Genomic DNA, 14,626 nt, shown 5'->3' with positions numbered 1-14,626 from the left:
AGAGTCAGACATGACTGAGCAACAATAACACCATCTAGGAAATTTATTCCCTAGAAGTGAGGGTTGTTAGTCCAGAAGTATGTTTCTCTGGGGGAGCTGTGTTTTCTCTGGAGGCAAAAGATTTCTTGGAAGATTCACCATAGATGGAATATGGGCAATAGATGATAAAGTTTTTATTTGAGCTTAATAAGTAAGAAACAGTTAGGCAGTAATCTGGCACACAAAACTTGCCTTATGTTTTAGAGAATAGCACTCATAAGAATGTTGGGGGAGAAGAAAAGAAGAAAACAAAAAGAGCACTATTTTACCATTTTAAAACTCACACAGGAGAGAGCAGAAGGAAACATAGATAAATAGTAGTATAATTTTTAAAATAACATTAAATTTATAATATTTCATTTTAAAGTACCAGTAACAGAGATTTGTAATTCCATACAGAACATTCTTGTCTTTTTAATGAAAATTTTTGCATGTTTCTTAATTTTAGAAATAAAAAGCTTCAGAATATGAGATACAGTGTGTGTGTGTGCTATGGATTTTCAAAGTCCCTATTTCACCAAATCTACTTCTGAAATAGCCAGAAAAGTAAAAAGAAGAAACAAAAAGGAAAGAATAAAATTTCAATGTCATATGCCAATTCTACCTACAGAGAATGTTCTGACATTGGAAATTCTTTCTATATCACCTACACATTCTCTATTTTAGCTTTTAATGATATAAGAGTATAGAACTGTATATAATTAGACCATTTCTACAGTAATGTTACCCTAGTAAAGAGGCAACATAGTTTAAGAGACAACATATTTTATTGGATTCAGGAATACTTAATCAAAAATTCCTCCTCTGAAGTTTACTACTTATGTGACCATTGTTGAGCCACTGAATATCTATGTACCAGAGACTACTCTCTGTCAATTGTCTATTAAGTTATTGCTGGTTCCTCAAGCTGAAGAAATCACAAATCTTTTTGGCATCCGGTTATGAAAAGAAGAAAAGTGCTTGCCCCATATGATAGTATGAAACATAGTTTATTCTTCTAATCTGTCTTTTAAAATACTTACAAGTGACATTTTTGCAAATTGAAGAGTAGATTTTTGCCTCAAATAAATGCAACTTTCTTCTACATTCAAATCTGGGTGATAATATACTCTTTAAAAATTAGAAGTGTATCATTAAATGGCATTTTTTCAAAGTTGAAATGAATTGAAAAACATGTGAAGACCCTTCTAGATTAAATATTAGGTGATAAATTCAGAAGGGCTATCTATGAAATCGCTCAAAGCTCTCAAATAGATATTCAAAAGCACATGCTTTTTCCAAGATGGTGATACTCATGAACTGGAATTCTCCCCATACTGGAAGATGATTTAAATAACCAATGAGAAAACCATTATCAGACCTTAAGGAGGGAAAAGAGCAACCATTTATTAATACTTATTATGTGCCAGAGACTCCGCTAAAATCTTTACAATTATTATCTCATTTGAACTTCACAATAACGCATGATGTAAGATGTCTTATCCATCTAAAGGATGCAAAAAACTCAAATCTATGTGACTGAAGGAGAGAAGAGGCATATATATATATATATATATATATATATATATATATATATATATATATGTATATGTATACAAAGTAGCTCACAAGGATGACTTTACAGAACCATAACAAAGCCATGACTCCACTTCTTGAAATTTATATTAAGAATAAAGATTAGAAATCGTCATTAATGTACAGTGTCATTGAAATATTCACTGGTTAGAAGTCTGCATTTAATACTTCACAACTATCTCCAAGCTAAAACATGTTCTTCTTCACAAGAATTTAACAGATTTGTCTTTATTACTTTGAAAGAGCTGTATTATAGTCCTTTTTTTCACCAATATATTACTGTTCTTGATTAGTCCTTGTTATTTTCCAAAATGAGGCGTTTGTAAGGGAATTGACATCAGAAACCACAAAAAGGAATATTTTCAGTGATGTCTAAGAATTGAAAAGCAAAATCCAGGTAAATAGTTTGAATCTTAGTTTTTTGAAGTATGTGGGCAATTATAAAAACTATTGGGGCCACAGCTAATAGGTTACAAGGTCATTAATGTTCTCTGAGAATCTCTCACTTTAAAAGGGATAAGGAGCAAATACCAGAACAACTGCCTACATTGTCCTTCAGGACAACCACAATTATTTTCATTGCCATAATAAAAATGAACTCCTGGAAACATTCCTTTGTAAGTGATACAGGAGAGAATAACTCTGAGTGAGAGTATGGAGCCACAATTAAGTTTGATACTTAAAAAACATTGGCTAAGGAAGATTAAATTTTAAGTTATAAATGAAAAAGGAAACATAATGGTTCATTCTTTTCAAAGATAAGTAAGTAATAGGGTAACTGGGAGAAAATTCTATTACCTAAGGGGAACAGAAGAAGAAAGGAAAAAAAGATTTACAAAGAAAGAATGCAGCAGAGAGGAAAATGTGGAGGAAGAGGTGGAAAAAGAAGATTAAAATATTATGATAAAATGTAATCCTATAGAAATTTATTATTTTATGCTACAGAAAGTGAGGCAAATAATGGAAGAGGGAAGGGAAGGAAGCTACAAAGCCTCATCTCTATGCATTTAAGTCCAGGTAAAACCTTAATTGAAGCCACAGCTATTCCTTCAGGCTAAGTTTTCAATGGAGTACTTATTTCCCTCTGAAGTAAGAAGTGTGGGAATAATAGGCTTTAGGAATTTAAATTCACTGGCTCCAGAGTCATTGGCCAAACATACCTCATATTGGTAACTATGGGATAGGGTTCCGGTCCTGCTGATATTCACTAAGTGTCCTGGGAAAGGGTTATTTGAAGTGAAGTTCCTAATGTCAGTGGAATCCTTCTTCCTCTTCCATAGGTGAATGACAATGAATATTATAATAGATAACAGGAACAGAAATGAGACAGTAGTCAGGGAAATTATTAGGTAGGTTGTTAGGGTGTCAGTGGGAACTTCCTCTTTAGATATACCTGGTAGTTTCACATAGGGCTCAGAGAAGCCATCCACTAAGAGCACATTTAGTGTAGCCACTGTGGACAGAGATGGCTGCCCATTGTCCTTCACCAGCACCACAAGCTTCTGCTTGATGGCATCTCTGTCACTGATAGGCCTTGCTGTGTGAATTTCCCCATTGTGGGCCCACAAAGTGAAGAGGCCTGAGTCAGTGGCCTTGAGCAGCTGATAGGAAAGCCAGGAATTCTGTCCCCAGTCCCTATCCACAGCTATCACCTTGGTCACCAGGTAACCTGGCTCTGCAGTTCTGGGCACCAGATCGTTGCAGGGAACTGTGCCATTTTGCAGGGGATACAGAACAAAAGGAGAGTTATCATTTTCATCCTGTACCATAATCTGAACCAAAACCTGGCTGCTCAGTGATGGAGAGCCACCATCAACTGCCCTCACAGTGAACTGGAAAGTTTGGATAGCTTCATAATCCAGAGATCTCAGAGCATAGAGATGACCATTGTCTGAGTTGATGGAAATGTAGGAGAAGAGGGGCAGGTCTTCAGGCTCTGGAGGTAGTAGAGAGTAAGTGACTTTGGCATTGATCCCCGAGTCCCTGTCACTGGCACTGACACTGCCAATGTGGAGGGCAGGACTGTTATTCTCCTGAAGATACACTTTGTAGGTTCTCTGAGAAAACATGGGAGGGTTATCATTGACATCAGAGATGAGCACTGTGAGATTATACTCAGATTTGAGCCTCGGGAAGCCCAAGTCCATCACTGTAATCGTGATGTTGTACTCAGCCTTGTACTCTCTGTCTAATGCTCCTTCTGTTACCAACGTATAGAAGTTCTCAATAGAAGGTTTCAGGGCAAAAGGAAGGTCATCTTGGATGGAGCAAACTATCCTTCCATTTTCCCCAGAATCTAGATCCGAAACACTGAAGACAGCTACCACTGTCTCAGGAGAATTCTCTGGGATGGGACTGGTAAATGAAGATATAGTGACTTCTGGAGGATTGTCGTTTAGATCTATGACCTGAATAACAACAGTACATTCTGCTGAAAGGCCGCCACCATCTGCGGCTTGGATATTTATAATGTAAGATTGAGCTGACTCAAAATCCACTTTCTCCCTTAAGTAAAGTTCTCCTAATTCCTCTTTAAGGTGGAAAATTTTTCGAATATTTTCAGAGGCATGCAAAAAAGTGTAAGATATTTCTCCATTATTCCCTGCATCTAAATCTGTGGCAGAAACTGTAACAATCTTGGATCCAATGGAACTGTTCTCAGGGATTTGAACTTCATAACGCAGCTGAGCAAACACTGGGGCGTTGTCATTGATATCAACTACAAGAATTCGGACTTGGGCAGTTCCAGACCTAGGTGGAATTCCCCCATCCACTGCAGTGAGAGTTAAAGTGACCTCAGACTGCTCTTCTCGGTCCAGTGTTTCATCCAGCACAAGTTCTGGATATCTCTTGCCCTCACTGTTATCTCGAATTTGAATATGGAAAAGAGAGTTGGGACTAATTGTGTAGTTCTGGATACTGTTGCTACCCACGTCCAAATCTTTCCCACTTTCTAGCAGAAACACAGTCCCAGGCAAAGCGCTCTCGGAGATTTTTAGAAGCATCTCAGTTTCTAAGAATATTGGTGAATGGTCATTAATGTCCAGGACATTTAATACAGCAGGAAGAATCTCGAGGGGGTTTTCCAATAGAATCTTAAAAGGGAGCACACAGGGATCAGAGGGGCCGCACAGCTCCTCCCGATCCAGTTTCTCTCTCAAGAGCAGATCCCCAGTTCTACGGTTCAGCTGCAAATATTCTTTGTTCCCTTTGAAAACGACTCTGGTCCCGCGATCTGACAGTTCCCCCATTTCCAGGCCAAGAGCCTTTGCTACATTGGCCACAAAGGTGCCCCTCTCCATCTCCTCCACCACGGAAAACTGTTTCGGCTCTGAGACCTCCCCAGACACACCCAGTAGAACAAGGAGAAAGAGAACTTGCCTTAGTCGCAGAATCGTCGCTCCATCAAGTTCCATTTCTTACCCCTTCCTCTCAATATGTGTGTAGCCGAGATCGATTGCAAATGATAATCCGAGACTACAATTTTTGTCAGTCCGTCTGGTATTTCAAATGAGGCTTCTGGACCTTTCCTCTAGTTCCAACTGAGAAAGCTTCTCTTCTTAACTGATTCAGCTCCGTCTTTCTGGGAAATGGCGCATCCGCTGATCTTTTCTGTGTCTTTTTAGCCTGCAGCGCCGCCATGCGGTCCATCATCATCTCAAAAAGCATGGAAAGTATGTTTCTCGCTAGATACGGTATTTTGAATTCTTCAATGTATTTTAAGTAATTTCTGGTTCGTTTTTTATAAGAGAATCCATATCAATGTTGCAAGCACTAAGAAATGACATTGTCTTGGTTTAGGACGATTTGTCCAGCACCTCATAGGTAAATAAAGATAAGAGCTATGAAAAGAATACAACCATTTGTGCCTTTTGACATGATATTTAGGTTCAGAAAAAGTCACATCTTCATGTAGTAGAACCATCGGAGGTGATTTTTAGAGACCGTGAGGCAGGGGAAGAATAAGTCTTGAGGGTGGGGTACAAAAAGAAGCATTTCGAATTTATTTTCAGCTATAAACATTCTTCTCCTTATGGAACCTAAGAGTTTATAGACAATTCCATATACTTCTGATGTGATCTTGATAGTTTTAAGTTTTAAACTGCTTTAAGCTACTTGACTGGACTGCAGAAACAACCCTGGATCTGAGGACTCCTTGACAGCAGGGATATGATACTATTCACTATTCTCTCTTCCCTCAAATGAATGCGTTCCTAGAAATCCATTCCCTGGGACCTGAATCCAGGAAATTAAGTCTCACCTGTGTTTTTCCAAAAAGGAGATCCATTTTTCCTTATTCTAGGAAGAATGAAAGAATGGGTATATGATCTATTTATTGATTAGGACTGGATATTCTAAAGTTGATTCATTATGAGTCCTGTATGAAAGAATGGTTCTGAGTTGGCCTATATTTGAAATAGTTTTCTTTTTCTTTTACTTTTTTTTTACGTTTTTATCAATTCACAATAACTTACTGCTCTAAAACACTCTTCTTAATAAACAAAATACAATTAAACAAAGCACATCAATACAATGGGAATGCCTACTTATTACTTGTACCTTTCAATACCTAAAGTGAATTCATTTCCTACAGAGAAAGAGAAGAGATGATTCACCTCCTGCCTCTAAATACATAATAGCATTGATTGGAATTCTGAAATCTTTCAGATTTGTTTTTCTTTCAATTATTATGCTTAAAATAAAATTTATTCTCCTGCTTCTATTTTTGTTACTGTGTCAGTTCTTACTAGTCTTTCCAATATCCTCTGAATTCTTCATATTTGTTTCTTTGTATTTATTATTTTTGCAGCATAATAATTGGATTAATTCCTATATCAAAATTTATTCTATAGATCATTAGTGTATAAACACTTATTTTGCTTTCAGTTATTTTCTACTAACCCCCAAAGCTCATCTCCTTCCACATAACACTATGGTAGCTATAATGGCTAGAAAATCCTTTCTAATTGGTTAGTGCTTATTTTATAATGAACTTAGTTATCCAGAATCTAGGTATCTATGTTTCTTCAGGAAAACTTATCCAGTGAAAAAAATCTACCTGGAGGTTTGTGAAATACTCCTATGAAAACCAAAAGAAAAAATCATGACTCTTCCATGAGAAGTTAGGCTGATATTGCACATCCTAAAATGTGACACTCTCCTTTCCTCATTTCACATTCATGTATTAGTTAGTTTTTTTTTCTTTTTCAAATGATTGATATTTTTATTTTTACATAATTCATTTCCCAGTATATGTTTTCCTCTTCCTATTTTCAGGCATCATTAAGTAACAATGAAGAGAAAAAAAGAAAAAAAACCAGATATGTCATGCTAACTAATCCATCAAGCAAGTTGAATATTTTCCCCAATCATCTATTCTTTGGACCAAACATATCATTTAGTTTTGATTTTTGGTGGTTGTTTTTATTTGTTTTAAGTAATTGTTTATGTTTTTTTCCATTTTATCTTATTCCATTTTCTACTACTTGTGTTTGTATTCCTATCATTTTCAATATTTTTCAAATGTACTTTAAAATCAGTCTGGACCTGCTCCTTAGGTACATCTGGTAATTGCAGGTAGAGATCAGAAAAAACATCCACCAGGAGTACATTTACTATGGCCATTGTAGACAGAGGTGGTTGCCCATTGTCCTTCACCAGCACTATGAGCTCCTGCTTGATGGCATCTTTGTCACTGATGGGTCTTTCTGTGTGAATTTCCCATTGTAGGTCTACAAAGCGAAGAGGCCTAGATCTGTGGTCTTGAGCAGCTGTTAGGAAAGCCAAGAATTCTGTCCCCAATCTCTATCCACAATTACTACCTTGGTCACCGGGTAACCAGGCTCTGCAATTCTGGGCACCAGATAACTGCAGGGAGCTGTGCCATTTTGCAGAGGTATTGAACAAAAGGAGAGTTATCAATTTCATCCTGTACCATAATCTGAACCAGAAAGTGGCTGCTTAGTGATAGAGAGCCACCATAAACTGCCCTCATAGTGAACTGGAAAGCTTGGATGACTTCTTAATCCAGGGATCTCAGAACATTAGAGATGGCCATTGTGTGAGTTGATGGAAATGTAGGAAAAGAGGGGCAGGTCTTCAGTCTCTGGAGGTAGCAGAGAGTGACTTTGGTATTGGTTGATTCCTAAGTCCCTGTCACTGATACGGACATTGCCAATGTGGAGAGCAGTAGTGTTGTTCTTCTGAAGGTACATTTTGTAGGCTTTCTGTATAAAAACTTGAGACTTATAATTGATAAAAAGAGAGAAGCACCATGGTATTGTGCTCAGATTGAAACTTGGAGATCCCAAGTCCATCAGTAAGTCATGTACTAAACCCTCCTTTCTCTGCCCAGTGCTCTTTCTGTTATTACTGTGTAGAAGTTCTCAGTGGAACGTTTCAGGGGGGAAAAAAAAGTCATCCTTGATGAAGCAAACCATCATTCCTTTTCCCCAGAATCCAGATCTGAAACACTGAAGACAGCTACCACTGTGTCAGGTGAATTCTCTGAGAAGGGGCTGGTAAGTTAAGATATGGTCAACTCTGGAAGATTATTGTCCAGATCTATCACCTGAACAATAACAGTACATTCTGCTGAAAATCCTCCTCACCCCCATCTATGTCCTAAATGACGATGGTGTAAAACTGAATTAATTCAAAATCTACTTTTTCCTTTAAATAAAGTTCATCAGATTTTTGTGTTAGTTGAAAAGTTTTACGAATGTTTTCAGAGGCATGCAAAAATATCTGCATTATTTCCTGCATCTATATCTGTTGCTGAAACTGTGACTACTGGAGATCCAAAACTGTTCTCAGGAATCTGAGCTTTATACTGGAATGAGTAAACAAATACAAACACGAAGGCATTGTCATTGATATCGACTACAAGGACCAATCTGTGGAGTTCCTCGGTCCACAGCAGCGAGAGTTCATCGAACTTCAGGCTGTTCCTCCCGATCCAGGATTTTATCTAATACAAACACTGGGAATCTCTTCCCCTTTCTACTGTCCCGAATTTGACTGTGGAAATGAGAGTTGGTTCCGATCTTGTAGTTCTGGAGGCTGTTGCTTTTTACATCTAAATCCTGTGCATTTTCTAGGACAAATATAGTTCCGGCGGAGGGGTTCTTGAGAATTTCATCTCAGTGACTAAAAACTGCTGAATGGTCGTTAATATTTTCCACTATTAGTTCATCCTGAAAAATATGAAAGGGATTTTCCAGTAAGGTCTGGAAAGGCAGCACAAAGAGAATAGGGGAGTCGCATAGTTCTTCTTGGTCCAGTTTCTCTCTCAAGAACAGATGCCCGGTTTTAGTATGCAGCTGCAAATGCTTTTTATTCCCTTTGAAAACAACTCTAGCCCGAGCTTTGACAATTCTCCCATGCCCAGCCCTAAGGCCTTTGACACACTGGCTGCAAAAAAGTCTCTCTACATCTCTCCACCACTGAAAATTGCTCCAGCTCTGAAGCTGCCCCCGGACAAACCCAGCAGAACAAGGAAAAAAAAAAGAATTTGCTTTTGTTGCTGAATCATTCTCCTTTCCCATTCTGTGGTTCCTTTTAGCCGCCCCTGTCAGTGTGTGTAACCCAGCTAGACCCCAAATGGTGGTCAGAAGCTGGGAGAACTGATCCTTTTCTCCAGTTGCAACTAACAAAGCTTCTCTGCTTCCGAAATGTCTGATTCTGGTCTCTCGGGCATATTAGCGGATCTTTTCTGGTTCTTCTTATTCTGTAACTCCATCACGCAGCTCTTCATTGTTTTTCTCAGAATGAAGTAAAGTCACTGGGAACAAATATTAGATATCATATCTTCATATTCTATTTTGTAGTATAAATGATGTATGATTTTCTTTCCATAGGGCTATCGACATCAATATTATAACAATGTTATCCCATACCATACACATAAATGCATATATATGTATATTCAAATTTAAAAAAAATGATTCAAAAGCATATATGCTTCAATCAATAATGTGGTTTTCCAGACCTTAAAGGCAATAATAAATATTTATCTATAAAAGAAAGAACTTTGAACTTAAAAAATAAAGTCACACTCAATTCTACAATGCTTAAGTGGGGCAACCTTTAGAAAGTAAATGATAGGGTGGGGTGGAGAGGAAACAAGCAGCAGCATTCCAGATTATAAGCAGCTATGCTTCCTATTTCCCTCAAAGGGAGAGGCCAAGAGGGAGTTAAAACATTCCTTATCGGATCTTTCTGGTCATCAAAAGTCTTCTTTCATCTCAAATGGAATGGTAAAGTTTTGTGGCCAGTGGGCTCTTTACTAACAGAAATTTGGGTAACATCCTCTCTGTTTTATGATTCATACCACCCAGGGTTGCTAGGTAATGCAGTTGATGGAGTACAAGGCCTTAAGTCAAGAAGATTTATCTTTCTGCTTTCAAATTTGGCCTCAGACACTTCCTAGATGTGTGATCCTGGTCAAGTAACTTAACTTTTTTGACTCAAGTTTCCTCCTCTGTAAAATGAGCTGTACAAGAAATTATCAAACTACTGCAGTATTTAAACCAAAATGTGGTGAAGAAAAGTCTGACACGACTGAACCACAAACCACAATACCACAAAAGAAACTGAAATGCAGGTTCTTATCCCAGAAGTGTGTTTTTCTGAAGAAGAAGAAAAAAAGACTTCTTGGAAGATTCACCATGTGAGAAATACAAGGTGCTAAAGTCTTTATATGAGCAAATTGGTTAAGAGGGAGGCAGTAATCTGGCAAATAGAACTTGCCTGATATCTCAAAAAATGACTCTTACAGAAATTCCAGGAAGAAAAAAAAAAAAGAAAACAAAAAGAACATCATTTTAGCACTTTAAAACCCATACAGGAGAAACTAGAAAGAAATGTAAACAAATAGTACAATTTTGAAAATAATTAAATTTATATGTTCATTTTGAAGTAAGGTGTAAGTAACAAATTTGTGGCTTCATATACAAAACTTTGTTCTTTTTTATGAAATTATTTGTGTCTTTGTTAAGCTTAAAAATAAAAAGCTTAATATATGTGAATATATATGCATACATATGGAGAGAGAGGGAGGAGAAGGAGGAGGAGGAGAGAGAACCTGATCACAGCCCTGGGAGGTAGATGCTGTGACTTTTGAAAGGATATAAATATTCCAATCTATAGGATTAAAGAAAGAAAAAGTGGCACAAACATATACAAAGTAGATCACAAGAAAAACTTTACAAAACCATAACAGCAGGCAGTACTCAACTTCTTAAAATTTTATTAAAGACATGTAAAAATTAGAAATAATCATTAATGTACAATGTCATTGGAATATTTGGTGGCCAGAAGTCTGCACTTAGTATTTCACAGTTTCACAAACCAGGATATAGTCTTTTTTTACAAGAATTTACAGTAAAGTTGTTTTCATAAGATGTATTCTAGAATTTTTTCATCAAAACCTTAGTGTTCTTAAGGAGTCTTAATTAGTTTCCAAAAACAGGCATTATTTAGGGGTTAGACATCAGAAACCACGAATAAGAATATTTTCAATAACATCTATCCACCATTTAAAAATGAAATCCAATGGAAAATGCCATCTACATACAGAAAGAGAATTATGGAGACTGGATGTAGATGAAAACAACATTTTCACCATTTTTTGTCTTTTTCTTTGCTTTACCTTTCTGGTTTTTCCCTTTTGGCATGGTTGTTCTTGCTCAGTTTAACAAATATGTTTAAAAATGTTGCACATATTTAATCTATATCAGATTGCTTGCTGTTTTCGGGGAGGGAAAGGTAAGGAAGGGAGGGAGAAAACAAAGTCTTACAAAAAATGAACATTGTAAACTACATATGTATTTGGAAAAATAAAATGCTATTGAGGGAAAAAACAGAGTCAAGCAAAATAAAACAAAAAAAATCCAAGCAAATAGCTTGGATCTTAATTATTTTTTAATATTTAGGTAATTATAAAAACTATCGAGGTCATAGCTAATAGGTTACAAGATCTTTTTGAACGTCTTTCACTTTAGAAGGCATAGAAAGTCAGAAAAGATGCCTAGATTGTCCTTCAGGAGAACATCAACTATTTCCATCAACACAATAGGAATGAAACCGTGGAAAACATTTCTTTCTAGGAGATACAAGATAGGATAATTCTGAGTAAGAATATGGAGTCACAATTAAATGTGAACACATGAAGAACATTTGCTGAGTTATTTGATTGAGGAATATTAAAAATTAAATTATAAATGAGGAAGGGAACATTTGACAGTCCACTCATTTTAAAAAAAATAGGTTAACTGAGAAATAATTCTAAGACCTAAGGGGAACAAAAGGAGGAAGGAGAGAAATATTTCTAGGGAAAGAATGCAAGGAAAAGAGGAAAATGTGTGTAGAAAAAAAGAGAGAATATAAAAACATTATGATAAAATGTAATCATATGGAAATCTATTTTTTCATGCTTCAAGACAGGCAAATAACAAGAGGGGAAAGGTAAAGAGGCCATAAAACCTGGCCTGTATGCTTTGAAACATGAATCAAACCCTAATTCAAGCAAAAGCTATTCCTTAAGGCTGTTTACAAGTTTTCATTTCCTTCCAAAGTTGGAAGGATGGGAACAACAGGCTTTAGGAACTTAAATTCACTGCTTTCTGAGCTATTGGCCAGACACACCTCATACTGGTAACTCTGACACAGGGTTCCTGTCCTGCTGACATTCTCTAAGTGGCCTGAGAAAGGGCCATTTAAAGTGAAGTGATTAATGTCAGTAGTATGTTTCTTCCTCTTCCACAGGCAAATGGCAATAAACACAATAACAGAGGCCAAAAAGAGAAATGAAACAGAGGCCAGGGAAATGACTAGGTAGGTGGTTATGGAATCAGCCTGGATTTGCTCCTTAGATGCATCAGGTAACTGCAGGTAGGGCTCAGAAAAGCCATCCACCAGGAATACATTTACTGTGGCCATTGTGGACAGAGGTGGTTGCCCATTGTCCTTCACCAGCACCATGAGCTTCTGCTTGATGATATCTTTGTCACTAATGGGTCTTGCTGTGTGAACTTCACCATTGTGGGCCCACAGAGTAAATAGGCCTGGATCTGTGGCCTTGAGAAGTTGATAGGAAAGCCAGGAATTCTGTCCCCAGTCCCTATCCATAGCTACCACCTTGGTCACCAGGTAACCTGGCTCTGCAGTTCTGGGCACCAGATCGTTGCAGGGAACTGTGCCATTTTGTAGGGGATACAGAACAAAGGGAGAGTTATCATTTTCATCCTGTACCATAATCTGAACCAAAACCTGGCTGCTCAGTGATGGAGAGCCACCATCAACTGCCCTCACAGTGAACTGGAAAGTTTGGATAGCTTCATAATCTAGGGATCTCAGAGCATAGAGATGACCATTGTCTGAGTTGATGGAAATGTAGGAGAAGAGGGGCAGGTCTTCAGGCTCTGGAGGTAGTAGAGAGTAAGTGACTTTGGCATTGAACCCTGAGTCCCTGTCACTGGCACTGACACTGCCAATGTGGAGGGCAGGACTGTTGTTCTCCTGCAGGTACAATTTGTAGACTCTCTGAGAAAACACTGGAGAGTTATCATTGACATCGGAAATAAGCACTGTGAGATTATACTCAGATTTGAGGTTCGGAAATCCCAAGTCCATCACTGTAATAGTGATATTGTACTCAGCCTTGTATTCTCTGTCCAGTGCTCCTTCTGTTACCAATGTGTAGTAGTTTTCAATGGAAGGTTTCAGGATAAAGGGAAGGTCATCTTGGATGGAACAAACTATTTTTCCATTTTCCCCAGAATCTAGATCCGAAACACTGAAGACAGCTACCACTGTCTCAGGAGAATTCTCTGGGATGGGACTGATAAGTGAAGATATAGTGACTTCTGGAGGATTGTCATTCAGATCTATGACCTGAACAATAACAGTACATTCTGCTGAAAGGCCCCCACCATCTGTGGCCTGGATATTTATAGTGTAAAATTGAGTCGACTCAAAATCTACTTTTCCCTTTAAATAAAGTTCTCCTAATTCCTCTTTAAGGTGAAATATTTTGTGAATATTCTCAGAGGCATGCAAAAAAGCATAAGATATTTCTCCATAATTCCCTGCATCTAAATCTGTGGCAGAAACTGTAACAACCTTGGATCCGATGGGACTATTCTCAAGGATTTGAACCTCATAACGCAGCTGAGCAAACACTGGGGCATTGTCATTGATATCCACTATGAGGATTCGGACTTGGGCAGTTCCAGACCTTGGTGGGACTCCCCCATCCACTGCAGTGAGAGTTAAAGTGACCTCAGACTGTTCTTCCCGATCCAGTGTTTTATCTAGTACAAGCTCTGGATATTTCTTGCCCTCACTGTTGTCTCGAATTTGTATATGGAAAAGGGAATTGGGACTGATTGTATAGTTCTGTATACTGTTGCTTCCTACATCTAAATCCTTCCCATTTTCTATCAAAAACACAGTCCGAGGCAAAGCGCTCTCTGGGATTTTTAGGAGCATCTCAGATTTTAGGAACACTGGTGAATGATCATTAATGTCCAGTACAGTTAATTCAGCCGCAACAATCTGAAAGGGGTTTTCCAATAAGATTTTAAAAGGGAGCACACAGGGCTCAGAAGGGCCGCACAGCTCCTCCCGATCCAGTTTCTCTCTCAAGAGCAGATCCCCAGTTCTACGGTTCAGCTGCAAATATTCTTTGTTCCCTTTGAAAACGACTCTGGTCCCGCGATCTGACAGTTCCCCCATTTCCAGGTCAAGAGCCTTTGCTACATTGGCCACAAAGGTGCCCCTCTCCATCTCCTCCACTACCGAAAACTGCAGCAGCTCTGAGGCCGTCCCAGACACACCCAGAAAAACAAGGAGAAAAAGAACTTGCCTTTGTTGCGGAATCGCGGCCCCTTCCTGCTCCATAGTTCCTTTGATTCCCTCTTCTCAATCTGTGTAGCCCAGATAGATTTCAAACGGTAATCCGGGGCTACTACTGTCCGTCTGTCTGGTACCTCAGAAATATGAGCACCTC

General features: G+C 38.1%; 2 protein-coding genes across 2 annotated transcripts; both read right to left on the bottom strand.

Annotated features, from left to right (window-relative positions):
* Positions 1-1,625: 1,625 nt before the first annotated feature.
* Positions 1,626-6,025, bottom strand: LOC141556812 (protocadherin beta-2-like). Its single transcript, XM_074291611.1, has one exon. It carries the CDS (start codon positions 5,028-5,030, stop codon positions 2,664-2,666), a length of 2,367 nt encoding a protein of 788 aa, XP_074147712.1. The 5' UTR covers positions 5,031-6,025; the 3' UTR covers positions 1,626-2,663.
* A 5,867-nt stretch (positions 6,026-11,892) lies between these two features.
* On the bottom strand, positions 11,893-14,626 carry LOC141556811 (protocadherin beta-2-like). Its single transcript, XM_074291610.1, has one exon. The coding sequence runs from the start codon at positions 14,515-14,517 to the stop codon at positions 12,166-12,168; it is 2,352 nt and encodes a 783-aa protein (XP_074147711.1). The 5' UTR covers positions 14,518-14,626; the 3' UTR covers positions 11,893-12,165.

This window comes from Sminthopsis crassicaudata, chromosome 2, assembly GCF_048593235.1.
Source record: "Sminthopsis crassicaudata isolate SCR6 chromosome 2, ASM4859323v1, whole genome shotgun sequence".
Classification (NCBI taxonomy): Eukaryota; Metazoa; Chordata; class Mammalia; order Dasyuromorphia; family Dasyuridae; genus Sminthopsis; species Sminthopsis crassicaudata.
The sequence above is the reverse complement of the archived record's forward strand: the minus strand, read 5'-3'. Positions and strand labels throughout refer to the sequence as shown.

Coding starts and splice junctions, on each gene's coding strand:
- LOC141556812 (XM_074291611.1), bottom strand. CDS start 5,030: ATGGAACTTGATGGAGCGACGATTCTGCGACTAAGGCAAGTTCTCTTT.
- LOC141556811 (XM_074291610.1), bottom strand. CDS start 14,517: ATGGAGCAGGAAGGGGCCGCGATTCCGCAACAAAGGCAAGTTCTTTTT.